At 40.2% G+C, this 13003-nt stretch overlaps 2 protein-coding genes across 3 annotated transcripts in view; one reads left to right on the plus strand and one right to left on the minus strand.

The window, feature by feature from the left end:
- Positions 1–44: 44 nt before the first annotated feature.
- On the minus strand, positions 45–7597 carry snapc3 (small nuclear RNA activating complex, polypeptide 3). 2 transcript variants are annotated; one of them, XM_058378139.1, is made up of 9 exons: positions 7328–7597; positions 5519–5602; positions 4733–4814; positions 3707–3811; positions 3323–3472; positions 3117–3199; positions 2145–2303; positions 1324–1431; positions 45–746 (listed from the first exon to the last, which is right to left on the minus strand). In XM_058378139.1, the coding sequence occupies exons 1-9, from the start codon at positions 7561–7563 to the stop codon at positions 599–601; spliced, it is 1155 nt and encodes a 384-aa protein (XP_058234122.1). In that variant the 5' UTR covers positions 7564–7597; the 3' UTR covers positions 45–598. The 2 variants fall into 2 exon arrangements, with proteins under 2 accessions (XP_058234122.1, XP_058234127.1); XM_058378144.1 differs by having other exon boundaries at positions 5519–5573; positions 7328–7534.
- An 868-nt stretch (positions 7598–8465) lies between these two features.
- dnajb14 (DnaJ heat shock protein family (Hsp40) member B14) overlaps positions 8466–13003 on the plus strand; it is a 13684-nt gene continuing 9146 nt past the window's right edge. Inside the window, exon 1 of the mRNA XM_058386076.1 lies at positions 8466–8645. Coding sequence (XP_058242059.1) covers positions 8513–8645 — 133 coding nt within the window. The 5' untranslated portion in view covers positions 8466–8512. The remainder of the gene's footprint in view (positions 8646–13003) is intronic.

The following is a 13003-nucleotide window of genomic DNA, read 5'->3' on the forward strand; positions in this document are numbered from 1 at the left end:
GTGTGTGTTGTATGTGTGGTGGTGTGGTGTGTGTGTTGTATGTGTTGTATGTGTGTTGTGGTGTGTGTTGGTGTTGTGGTGTGTGTGTGGTGGTGTTGTGGTGTGTGTTGTGGTGTGTGTGTTGTATGTGTGTTGTGGTGTGTGTTGGTGTTGTATGTGTGTTGTGTGTTGGTGTTGTGGTGTGTGTGTTGTATGTGTGTTGTGGTGTGTGTGTTGTGGTGTGTGTGTGGTGGTATGTGTGTTGTGTGTTGGTGTTGTGTGTTGTGGTGTGTGTTGGTGTTGTGGTGTGTGTGTTGTATGTGTGTTGTGGTGTGTGTGTGGTGGTGTGTGTGTTGTATGTGTGTTGGTGTTGTGGTGTGTGTGTGGTGGTGTGTGTGTTGTATGTGTTGTATGTGTTGTGGTGTGTGTGTTGTATGTTGGTGTGTGTGTTGGTGTGTGTGTTGTATGTGTGTTGTGTGTTGGTGTTGTGGTGTGTGTTGGTGTTGTGGTGTGTGTTGGTGTTGTGGTGTGTGTTGGTGTGTGTGTGTGTTCTATGTGTTGTGGTGTGTGTGGTGTGTGTGTTGTATGTGTGTTGTATGTGTTGTGGTGTGGAGCATGCTCAGTTAAAAGCTCCAGGATCGACGTAAGCGTAGGCCTGGAAGTCTCCCAGTTTGTTGCCGTGCTGGTCATAGTGCAGCAGACGGAAACACTGGTCACAGTACAGACACGGGTCCATGGGAGCCAGAGCGTCCTTCGTGGTTATCCACCTGAGAGAGAGACCATACACACACCGGGATTACAGCCAAGAAACTTCACCTGTATTCAAGATTATAGAGTATCACAGCTCACTAAAACTCCCTTCATCATCATCATCATCATCATCATCATCCTCCTCCTCCTCCTCTGACTGCACTTTGATCAGTGGTCTGGATGTGGAGAGAGCCAATCACACAACTCACTCTGAAGCAGTTTATCCAATCACAAACATTCATGCAAATGACTCAGAAGAGCTTACTGAAAAAGGGGGAGTTTATACTTCTGTTATTTCTATTCTGATAGTTTACTGATCCTGATGTAGAACATGGCAGAAACTGAGAGTAGAATGTGTTTATTCTCTCAGTGTCAGGGGTTTACGGTAAACAGATGGACTTTAAGAGTGAGGTGTAAAGGTAGAGTTGTGCAGAGCCAGAACATCCCAGAACCTCAACATTTACTCACTGTCCATTAACTGTGTAGATCCTTTACACTGGATAAAGGTTTACTGTGAGCTGAGTGGGGTGTGTGTGTGTGTGTGTGTGTGTGTGTGTGTGTGTGTGTGTGTGTATATAGAGTCGAACGGCTCACCTGCTGATGTACAGGTGACACACGCTGCATTTCCGGGTCACGACCCTGTGCTTATGTGTCAGCAGTGGATACAACTTCCTGTCTAAACAGTCATCCTTATGGACCAGCCTGAAACACACACACACACACACACACACACACACACACACACACACACACACACAGCCCTCATTACAAAAAAAGAAGCATTTTCCATGTTTCAGGTTTCTGTGTATCCTCTAAGTGATTTTTTCCCGGTTTGTTAATGAAGAATTAAAGGTCATTATCTTCCCTGTCATTAAAGGAGAAGTTCACTTTCAGAACACAAATCTACAGGTCATTTCCTGACCCCCCCAGTCATCCAAGATGGTCATGTCTTTCTTTCTTCAGTCGTAAAGAAATGATGTTCTTTGAGGAAAACATTTCAGGATTTTTGGGTCTGTAGCTCCACCTGCGTCACGCGTGACCTTTCCATGTGATCCCAGAGAGCTAGCGCTTTTGTGGTTAAAAAGTATAGAATTTTTATTTTTCTAAGAAAATGAGTGATGGTTTATCCAGATAAGAGCCTTCTTCCTGGGCTGGGATGGAGGTTTAGAGCTCTGTGAAGCTGCATTTAAACTGCATTCTCGAAGGTCAGACTCGTGGTCACCACTGAAGTCCACTATATGGAGAAAAATCCTGAAATGTTCCCCTCAAAAAATCATTTCGTTACCACTGAAGAAAGAAAGACAAACATCTACAATGACCAGGAGGTGAGGAAATTATAGTTCTGGAAGTGAACTTCTCCTTTAAGGCTGTTTATTTGAAGACACTGCAGTGAGCGTGAGAGAGAGGACAGAGACCTGACGTCTGTGAGGATGAGGACGTGTTCACAGTCTCCCTGATGGCAGTACAGGTACGGATATCCCACCTTCACCCTCAGGTCACTGAACGTCGTCTCCTCCATCTTCGCCGTCGTAAACTCGGGGAAGCCTTTGGTTTTGGCCCAATCACGTGTCACCCTGCAACACACCAACACCATCAACACACACTCACGTCTTACAGCACGGCCGTCACGTCTACACCACGCCCGTCACGTCTTACAGCACGCCCGTCACGTCTTACAGCACGCCCGTCACGTCTCCAGCACGCCCGTCACGTCTTACAGCACGCCCGTCACGTCTTACAGCACGCCCGTCACGTCTTACAGCACGCCCGTCACGTCTTACACCACGCCCGTCACGTCTACACCACGCCCGCCACGTCTTACACCACGCCCGTCACGTCTCCAGCACGCCCGTCACGTCTTACAGCACGCCCGTCACGTCTTACAGCACGCCCGTCACGTCTTACAGCACGCCCGTCACGTCTACAGCACGCCCGCCACGTCTTACACCACGCCCGCCACGTCTACAGCACGCCCGTCACGTCTACAGCACGCCCGTCACGTCTACAGCACGCCCGTCACGTCTTACACCACGCCCGTCACGTCTTACACCACGCCCGTCACGTCTTACACCACGCCCGTCACGTCTACAGTACGCCCGCCACGTCTTACACCACGCCCGTCACGTCTTACACCACGCCCGTCACGTCTTACACCACGCCCGTCACGTCTACACCACGCCCGTCACGTCTTACACCACGCCCGTCACGTCTTACACCACGCCCGTCACGTCTTACACCACGCCCGTCACATCTACACCACGCCCGTCACGTCTTACACCACGCCCGTCACGTCTACACCACGCCCGTCACGTCTACACCCTGCCCGTCACGTCTACACCACATCCTGCAGGTCAGAGCAGCATGATTAATGATGTAAAGGTTCTTACTTGGTGATATCTCGACACTCTGGGAATCGCATGTCGTTGTAGAAAACTCCCTCGAAGTAGAAGAACGCAGATTTGTAATGATCCTGAAAAAAACACACAAAAGAAATGTTTTTATTCTGAATTAATTTACAAATCTCTTAATAAACTACACGGGTCAGAATTCAGGCATGGCTGAGGGCAGCACTGTGTGTGTGTGTGTGTGTGACCTTGCTGATGAACTGAGGCACCATGTCCGGTGTGTTACTGAACTCTCCGAACACTTGCAGGTCGCTCACACAGCAGATGGCGTCTCTGAGCTCAGTGAGCTTCTGTGAGCCCAGAATATGCAGCGTCTGATACACCCTCACATGTCTAAACTAACACACACACACACACACACACAGTCATAAATAGCATTAAACATTATATTGTTAGAAACACACATGGCCCGTTAGCTTTATCTTCTTTTTAAAAAAAAATTATATTTCCTTATCCATGTATTATTTATTTATCTTTTACAAAAATTAACCTACTGAATCATTGTTGATAATAATAATAATAATAATAATAATATTATTATTATTATTATTATTATAATTCTGGTGTCTTACTTGCTTAAACAGGATGGGATAGATAACGTTGAAGGTGAGGACGATTTCACCCTCGGGAATGAGGTCTGTGGCATCTTCAATTCTCCTGCCCAGTGTGAGCATTTCCTGCAATAAAGTACAGTCATTTTAACTCCTCACACACTCTGACAATCACACACACACACACACACATACACAAACACACACACATACACACACAAAATAATCCAGTGGTGTGTAACTTTATATTAACTGACAGAGCAAAGGGGTGCCAAAACCTACAAATTACAGTCAGTAGGGTTACATCTATAAGGTGACCTGTGTGTTCTGTAAAGGTGGTGATTAGATTAGATTAGATTAGATTAGATTAGATTAGATTAGATTAGATTAGATTAGATTAGATTAGGCCTAAAACTTCAAACAGCAGCTCAAACAGGTTACCAGCTGCAGTTCCTTTATTTGACCATCGGGTGTCACTAAAGTGCGCCATAACAATAACAACAACAACAATAATAATAATAATAATAATAATAATAATAATAATAATAATAATAATAATAATAATAATAAACAACAACAACAACAACATCTTTTGTTATACAATTTCCTACATTTTATCTGAAGCTCAGAGTTTTAGAAAGGTAGACCAAAAATATAACACCAAAAAGGAAAAGATCAATATTAACAGTGAATTAAAATTTTTCAGAAAATTTAAAGTTTAAAATTTTAAACTTTTTAGTTAAAATGTAACAAAAAAATAAAAAATAATAAAAAATAATATAAATAAAAATAACTTTTAATAATACAGTAAGGCAATTAATAAAAGTTAGTCAAAAGATTAATTTCTTTAAAAATCAGAGATAGAAGAGCCTAAAAAAATAAAACGCTGGTCTCTGTATTAGTCAGCATCACTAAAGTGGGCGTGGTCTGTGTTTCAGGTTTCTGTACAGATCGAGTAGTGACAGTTGGGTTTGGTGTTTCGATAGCTTTGTGGCTAGTTGGTTTTTAATTATTTTTTAATAACAAGCAATCACTTCACACTCTCACCAGCTCATTAGCGTAAGCGTCATGTCGTCCCACACTGTCCCGTATCAGACTCTTCTTATAGTCCAATCTCTTCTTCCTCAGTCTGCAGACAGAATGGAAATAAAACCGTCTGAATTCAGTCTAATATTATTATTAATAATAATCAGTTAATAACAATAATGATGATAATAATAATATTAATATTAAATATTGTTATTATTAATAAATGTAATGTAAGCGGTGATGTTACACTGTGACTCGTCCACTAGAGGGCGACAAACTACCGAAACAGTCTGCTTCATGACGTAAATGTGTCAATTGTTTTATATTTTTATGTTTGCATTTTAATTTATATATATATATCACAAATAATGAAGAATCTCTCATTATAATTATGCCGGACTGTACCACTGTGAGTCAGAAAATGGGGGGAGGTTTTTTTAAAGCCCTTTCTTATTTTGCTTTAGATTTAACAACACAGCATGGTTTATTGTTTTAGAAATAATTTCTGAAGTGAAGTGCATTATTGAATATCTATCATTTGAAGGTGCAACAGTCACATTTTTGTCCAAGTGCAAAGACATTCTTGCTTTTGTATAAGAATTTATAATAAATATTTACTTTATTTTTCACCGGCCTGTGAGTTTTAAAAAGGCTTCAGTAATATTGTGTGTGTTTATTTTAAAAGTAATATTAGGATCATTTCACAGCGTAACACCTCTAAATCTTTGAGTTGTACAGCAGACATCTACAGGATGGGTGCCAAAACTTTTGCTCTTTTGTTCTGCTGGTGTTTTGTTTTTTTACTTTAATGTGGCGAGTTGAGTGTCTGCAGGAATGTCGTCAGGATCAGGAGCTTCATCTGCAGGGTGACAGCAAAGAGATTCAGTGCTGAAAACACACACACACACACACACACACACACACAGCTGTAACACACTAACTCCAGCTCAGTCCTACATCACTCCATCAACACTAAAAGTAGTAAAAGGAGCATAAAAAGAGAGAGGCGTCATCTATAATCCTGCTCCCTACAGACTGGTGCATCATGCATTAGTATAGCTGTATAACAGGCATAACATTATGACCACTGTTGGTCCCCCTTTCTGCTGCCAAAACAGCCCTGACCCGTCCTGCACTGTGTATTCTGACCCCTTTCTATCAGAACCAGCATTAACTTCTTCAGCAGTTTGAGCAACAGTAGCTCGTCTGTTGGATCGGATCACACTCTATCTAATGCTTCATACGTTCAATAAAGACTTGCTGCTGTTAGAAAATGTCTTTAGAACCCTAAGCAGTGCACTATTAGTGCATCTGTACGCCTAGTGCACTATTTCCTCCAACAGGGAATCATTTCTGTTTGATTTAGTGACCTACTCTCCTCACTCTACAAGTCCACGGTTTGGACACTCCTTCGTCCTGCTTTCTTGGTCAGAGGATGCAGAATTAGTCTTAAGTGCACTACAAGCCAATTATTACACCGAGTAGTGCACTTCTAAAGAGGACTGAATTGATCGTATATGGGTCACTGGTGGACAAACAGCGCACTACTTAGGGCACTAACGGCAACAAGAGTAAGTATCTACTGAGTGCAAAGGGCACTAGATAGAGTGTGAGCAATGTTACTGCCTCAAATAAACTCAAATAAATTCAAATAAACTGAATTCCAAGTTAGGATAGCATGTATAGGGAACAGGTTATAACTAGATAGGGACAGAAATCTTTTAGTTACCCTAATTAGTGCACAATAAATAGGGAATGAAATATTTCCTTCTTTCCATTACCAAGTGCACATTTTTCCCTGGTGGACAAATAGTGTACTACCTAGGGCAAAGACATTATTTAATAACATGAGTGAATATGTGTCTATAGGATTTCTGTACGCCCTAGATATGTTGAGGTTCTCTTTGGGAGGGACACAGTTGGACAGGATTAGGAACGAGTACATCAGAGGGACGGCTCATGTTGGACGTTTGGGGGAGAAAGTTAGGGAGGCCAGATTAAGATGGTTTGGACATGTCCAGAGGAGGGAGAGTGAGTATATTGGAAGGAGAATGTTGGACATGGAGCTGCCAGGCAGGAGGAAAAGAGGAAGGCTAAAGAGGAGGTATATGGATGTAATAAATGAGGATATGAAGCTAGTGGGTGTAAGTGTTGAGGATGCGGAAGATAGGGATAGGTGGAGAGAGATGATTCGCTGTGGAGACCCCTGAAGGGAAAGCAGAAAGAAGTACGCCCTAGATGATCACAGTGCACTATAAAAGTCAGAGATTCGTCAATATTTGCACCCTACGTGTATATGTGTACTTATATAGGGAGCAGGACGTGGCTCTCTTTAGGATTTACACTAGATAGAGTGATGTGTTCCCTACTGGTCAATTTCACTGCGTAGGGCTAATGGTTTTTATTTTCTACAAACACTGACTCCAGTTCTAAAACGTTTTCAAGTGCACTATTTGAGCCCCTACAGGACAGATCCAGCCCCCTGCTCTCTCATTATTACACCTTTCTACACCATACCTTTACACGATAGGTGTTCTGGATGATCATCTAGATGTCGTCAGTAGAGGAGTTAGAGAGTTAGTGGAGTGGTAAATAATAAGCAGAGGTTTTTACCTGCAGACGGCTTTGAGCTCCTCCAGAGTTTCCGGTGGGATTCCCATCTCCTGCATAAACCGCACATCGTCGATTTCACCGGAAGTCTCCTTAAAAGAGTAATCTTCCGGGTTCAGCACGCTTAGCCATAAATCTCTGAAGCTGCCGATGTGAAATGGTTTGGAGTTTACATCGACGTGTTCATAAACAGGCACGTTCTCGTTCAGAGAGTTCACACTGCCGCCGCCTTCAGCCATGTTTACTTCTATCTCCAGGCTGGCGCGTCACTTACGTCATCAAATAGCGACTGATCACCGATGATAATCCATCATGATTTGTATGTTTATATATTGCATTTGCCTAAATTATCGTATAAAGCAGACAAATCAATGGTTTAAAATATAAAAACACTCACTTAGCACCTTAAAGATGAAGTATTTACTACATATATGTCTTCGACTGATTACTTCGTCATCGCTAGGCAATGATTATTAATTTATACTTTACTGTCACACATTGCCTATTTTGGTGTATAAAGCAGCCAACTCACAGACTTAAGATTTAAAAACCAAAATGTTAACTTTTTATTACGTATTTTATTATTAGTAGTAGTAATAGTAGTAGTAGTACTTTTTAATATATAGTATATTTATTGCTTAGTGAACATTTAATATATAGTATATTTATTTTTTAGTGAACAATGTGCTTTCTACCTTTTATGTTTATTATTTGACCAATAGTTATTAATAATTATAATAATCACGATTGCATATGCCCGTTTATCATTTATCGCAATCTTTTATTGGTTTAATGATTTTCGACATTTTCGAGTCTTACTCTAAAATCTCTATATCATCGTTATTTTATATATAAACTGTTAATTGTTTATAAGTTTAGACTTTTTTTTGCATTTAATCCTTGCACGTTTATTACTTAATAATGGCTTGTCAAATTTGATTTGGCGAAAGTGCTAACACTGATGCTCAGATTATGCAACGCAGGTATCAGCTGAGCCGAACGGTTTGTTTTTTTCCCACCCGTTTTAATAAAGCCCGCCTCCTGGATTAGGATTTGTCAACAAATTGATTTATGGTAGAAGTGTCCTATCATAGAGTTCCTGCGAGCACGAGACACTTGTACAGGAGGCGGGATTTTGTGGAAGAGAGGTATGGAAAAAATTCACGCGAGCCGTAGAGGGGGGGAACCATGGAAGGCAACAGAGACGAAGCGGAAAAATGTATCAATATAGCGACGAGGGCCCTCGAAGCAGGAGACAAGGAAAAGGCCATAAAATTCCTGAACAAAGCGGAGAAATTATTTCCCACTGACAAAGCGAAAGGTAATGTGGAATCGACACTGCGTTTATCTGTAGCGACGTTCGCTGAGCTGAATGAACGCTAAACGGAAGACGGCGGGTTGGCTGTGTCCCAAATGACACCTTGATACCTATAAAAGGGCGCTACTTAGCGAATGTAGTTAACGCGTTTACACGCAATACGTAGTGCCCTAAATGTCTACACGGAGTCATTTGGGATTCAGCCGTAGATTGAAGATATCTTTAATCGTCACATCACTTTCACATTTACGTAACAATTCACATCTTGAATTACATTTAATGGAATGTTTTATTTACTTTTTTTTTTACAGGGAAATGTTTATAAAAGTGGACACGTCGAAAAATATCTGCGTTATCCTTTTGCTGTGCTTGCACTAGCTTAGCTTAGCTGTGTTAGCTGAGTTAGCAAGCTAAACTAGCAAACGTGAAATGTTGACAAGTGTGTAGTAGTTTAATATATTTTAGTTTATAAACTAATAAACAGAAATTGTTGTGTTTTATTAAGCATTAATAACAAACAGAAATGTCTGTCAGCTATTTAGCTAGATGCTGCAGTGAGGATCATGCTAACATTAACAGGTTAATATAATGGATTTAATATAAATCTAGTACTATATATATATATATAACTGTCTAATTGTATAATATAAAACGGTTCCAAATAATGCTAATCATTATCCTATGAATTAGTTATGAATAAATAATTATATAAACAGGAAATAATATTAATCATAAAAAATCTGTCAAATAATTAATATCAATGTGCTGATATGATGAATTAATAAATATCTAAAATAATTAAAATATGTAAATAAATATTGACATATAAGTAGAACTTTATTTCTGAGTGATAAGAAATATTACATCACAATATTGTTCATGAGATTTAGTTTAGTAGATTTAGATTAGTAGATTTATTGATCATGAGGTTTAGTTCCTCTCAGAAATGAGGTATTAATTAATTAATTAATTAATTAATAGCTTTATTAAATATTACTGAGCAAAAGCTTTAATCCTCCTCAGAAAAGGTGATATGTTAAGAATAATCCACTTCCTGTCATGATGTTACAGGACGATAATCTGCACCAGGGAGTTTTTTAATCCGTTTATAGTTACATGTAATGTTTGTGAAGTGAGTTGGTTCCTGTTGTCGCTTCCATTATAGCAGCTATAAATGATCATTCTCTCAATAGCCGCACATTCTCCTTTTTTCTAGAAGTTAGACAATAAAATGCAGTTTGCCATGATACTGAGAAACCACAAAACAACATAAAAAAGCCCTCTGTCCTGAAAATTTCTATGAACGTAATTTCTCTAAACTGATAAAGCTGTTGTAAGTCTCTTCAGCTGATCTTTAAGAAATTATAAATATGTAAAAAAAAAAAAAAAAACCCATCTCGCCCCTGTCGTTCCTCAGACTGAGTGGAAGAGCAGTGTAGAGTAGAGATGTGAACCGTATCAGATATGATGAGCTTCATACGCTTTCACACTTGTCAGTCTGTTCCTCAAGTCTTCATCACAGCGATGCCACTGACGCTTTTGGAGATCTGAAAAGCAGTAAACCATCATCTGGGCTGTGTGTAGAGGACTGAAATCATCATTAAACAAAGCTTTTAGTCACAAACTCACTCCAGCAGGAGGAACACGATTAGAGCAGGAGTTTCTGAACACTCAGTCTTGACCACACTGTGGTGACCTGAGTGACATCATCATTCACACACTCGCTGTGTTTTAGACGCCACATCAAAGCAGGACATCCCTGTCCATCAGGTTTCCCAGTCTTGTGGAAATACAGTAGATTGCCAAAAGTTATGGGACACCCCTCCAAATCATTGAATTCAGTGGTTGGGCTCGGCCCCTTAGTTCCAGTGAAAGGAACTCTTAATGCTTCATACCAATACCAAGAGGAACTTGACAGGCCAAAACTGGGACGTCTGCCTTTACCTGCACATGAATGTAATATGGAGTTGTCCCGCCGTTTGCAGCTATAACAGCTTCAGCTCTTCTGGGAAGGCTTTCCACAAGGTTTAGGAGTGTGTTTATGGGAATTTTTGACCATTCCTCTAGAAGCGCATTTGTGAGGTCAGGCACTGATGTTGGACGAGAAGGTCTGGCTCACAGTCTCCACTCTAATTCATCCCAAAGGTGTTCTATGGGGTTGAGGTCAGGACTCTGTGCAGGTCAGTCAAGTTCCTCCACACCAAACTCACTCATCCATGTCTTTATGGACCTTGCTTTGGTCACTGGTGTGCAGTCATGTTGGAACAGGAAGGGGTCATCCCCAAACTGTTCCCACAAAGAGCATGAAATTGTCCAAAATGTCTTGGTATGAAGCTGAAGCATTCAGAGTTCCTTTCACTGGAACTAAGGGGCGGAGCCCAACCCCTGAAAAACAACACCTGAACTCAATGATCTGGAGGGGTGTCCCAATACTTTTGGCACTATAGTGTATGAGTAACCAGTTTATTTTTTTACTGTGTTTTTTTTCCTCTTTTTGTTCATCCAAATCTCCAGAACATGTGATATTTCCACTAGATCTCTGTGCTTCAGCTACAACTATTTTACAGTTAGTTAGTTAGTTAGTTTTATTACTTGTTTCCTTCCTGTGTGATACAGGAAACCAAAACATTTGAGTAAATGTAAAGGGGAGGCAGGAGGGTGAGTAGTGAGAGATTTCAGCAGCAGGATTGACCACAGTCCTGTAATGAAGGATGAACAGACGGCGCTGTCGTTAATCTCCACACACACACACACACACACACACACACACACACCAGATGAGCAGGCTCTGTTTATACTTCCAACTTCTGCTGTTTGCTGCTGGTTAGGGAGGACATATCAAACCTGCAGTTGTTCATGGTTTTAAAATCGTTTCATTTTCACTCTGATGTGCTGAATAAGGAATCCTGGATGTTGTGAGATAAACAATGGTCACAAGATGTACGCTGGAAGCTATGGAATTTTAATCTTCTGCATCGATTATCTCACAGGGAAATCTGGAGATTACACATTTAACATGTGTGACATGTTCACTAAACACAGCTCTTTTACCAGCTGCTGTAATGCAGATTGTTTACTACACAACTTTAAATCTAAAGGATTTCCAAACTAACCACACACACCATGAACTAAATACACTGGAGTATATGTAGATACAACTGAATCTGATGCTGTACTATAGTATACTAATATACTGTACTCTGATCCTGCTAGAATACGTTACGATTCAATATTGATTCATAAGGCAAGGAGTCAATATAGATGACACTTTGAATCTCCTATGATACGATTAAACACTGATTCATAAGGCAATCAGTCATTATGAGATTATGCGTGTAAAAAGTCAAAGTATCATCTAATCTTGACTCACTGACTTAAGAATCAAAATTGAATGATACTCAAAAAATATCCTATGATATGATTAAATTTTGATTCATAATGAATGATACTTTGACCCTCCTATCATACGATTTCATTTTCATGCATAAGGTTAAATTTTGATTCATGAGGCAGTGATTCGGTATTAGCTGATACCCTGATGAATCTGCTACAGTACGGCGTGATTTAGTTTCCTCTGATTGGTAGGTGACCGTTCAGAACCTGTGGTGGACTTACTGGTAATTTCTGAGTGATAACAGAGGAGGATTATTTTGAAAGAATAAGAGTAATGGTCAATATAAGGAGTATGAATTAGTTTCTACACCCCAGTCGTCTGTCATCGATGTATGATTGTTGTATTTGATTCATTTGAGTCATTGCTTTGTAAATGGACTCGACTGACCTATAGAGCAGTGTGTAGTGAGTTGGAGTGTGTTTTAGGATGCGAATTGTTTAACCTTCATTCTAACAGCATTGTACACATGCACATGGTTAAAATAGGTAAAAAATAATTAGAATGCTTGTGTTTATATTAAATTAAATAATATATAATGGAAAACTCCATTAAAGCACTTCCTCTTGGTATTTTCTTGATTAATCTGCACAAGCTGTTCAGTAAAAGCTCATGAAGTGTGCATCATGCAGGGTTGCAATACCAAAGATGTAGAGTGTTTTATAAAGGACTTGTCCCACAGCTCTATTAAAATGCAGATCAATGAAAGTGAAAGTGTTTTTCTGAGCTCAGCTGTGAGACGTCATGAGACAGACGGAGGGTTTTTTCCAGCTTGATGAGGAACGATTCACGTTATAATCCTCGCTGTGTATTTATCGACTCATCTCGCGCTCCCGTTGCGGCCCGGAATCTGCCTAGGAGGCAAAACGGAGCAGGGTTTATTGAGACACCACAAAGCTGTCCCAAACACATGCTGTGTAACTGTAGACACATGACTGATAATAAACAGATATTTTAAATGAGTTATAGT

The sequence above is a fragment of the Hemibagrus wyckioides genome, linkage group LG03 (assembly GCF_019097595.1).
Source record: "Hemibagrus wyckioides isolate EC202008001 linkage group LG03, SWU_Hwy_1.0, whole genome shotgun sequence".
NCBI lineage: Eukaryota > Metazoa > Chordata > Actinopteri > Siluriformes > Bagridae > Hemibagrus > Hemibagrus wyckioides.

Coding starts and splice junctions, on each gene's coding strand:
- snapc3 (XM_058378139.1), bottom strand. CDS start 7,563: ATGGCTGAAGGCGGCGGCAGTGTGAACTCTCTGAACGAGAACGTGCCT. Junction 1,432..2,144: donor CTCATCCTCACAGACGTCAG/GTCTCTGTCCTC, acceptor TGTGTGTTTCAG/GCTGGTCCATAAGGATGACT. Junction 747..1,323: donor TGTCACCTGTACATCAGCAG/GTGAGCCGTTCG, acceptor TCTCTCTCTCAG/GTGGATAACCACGAAGGACG.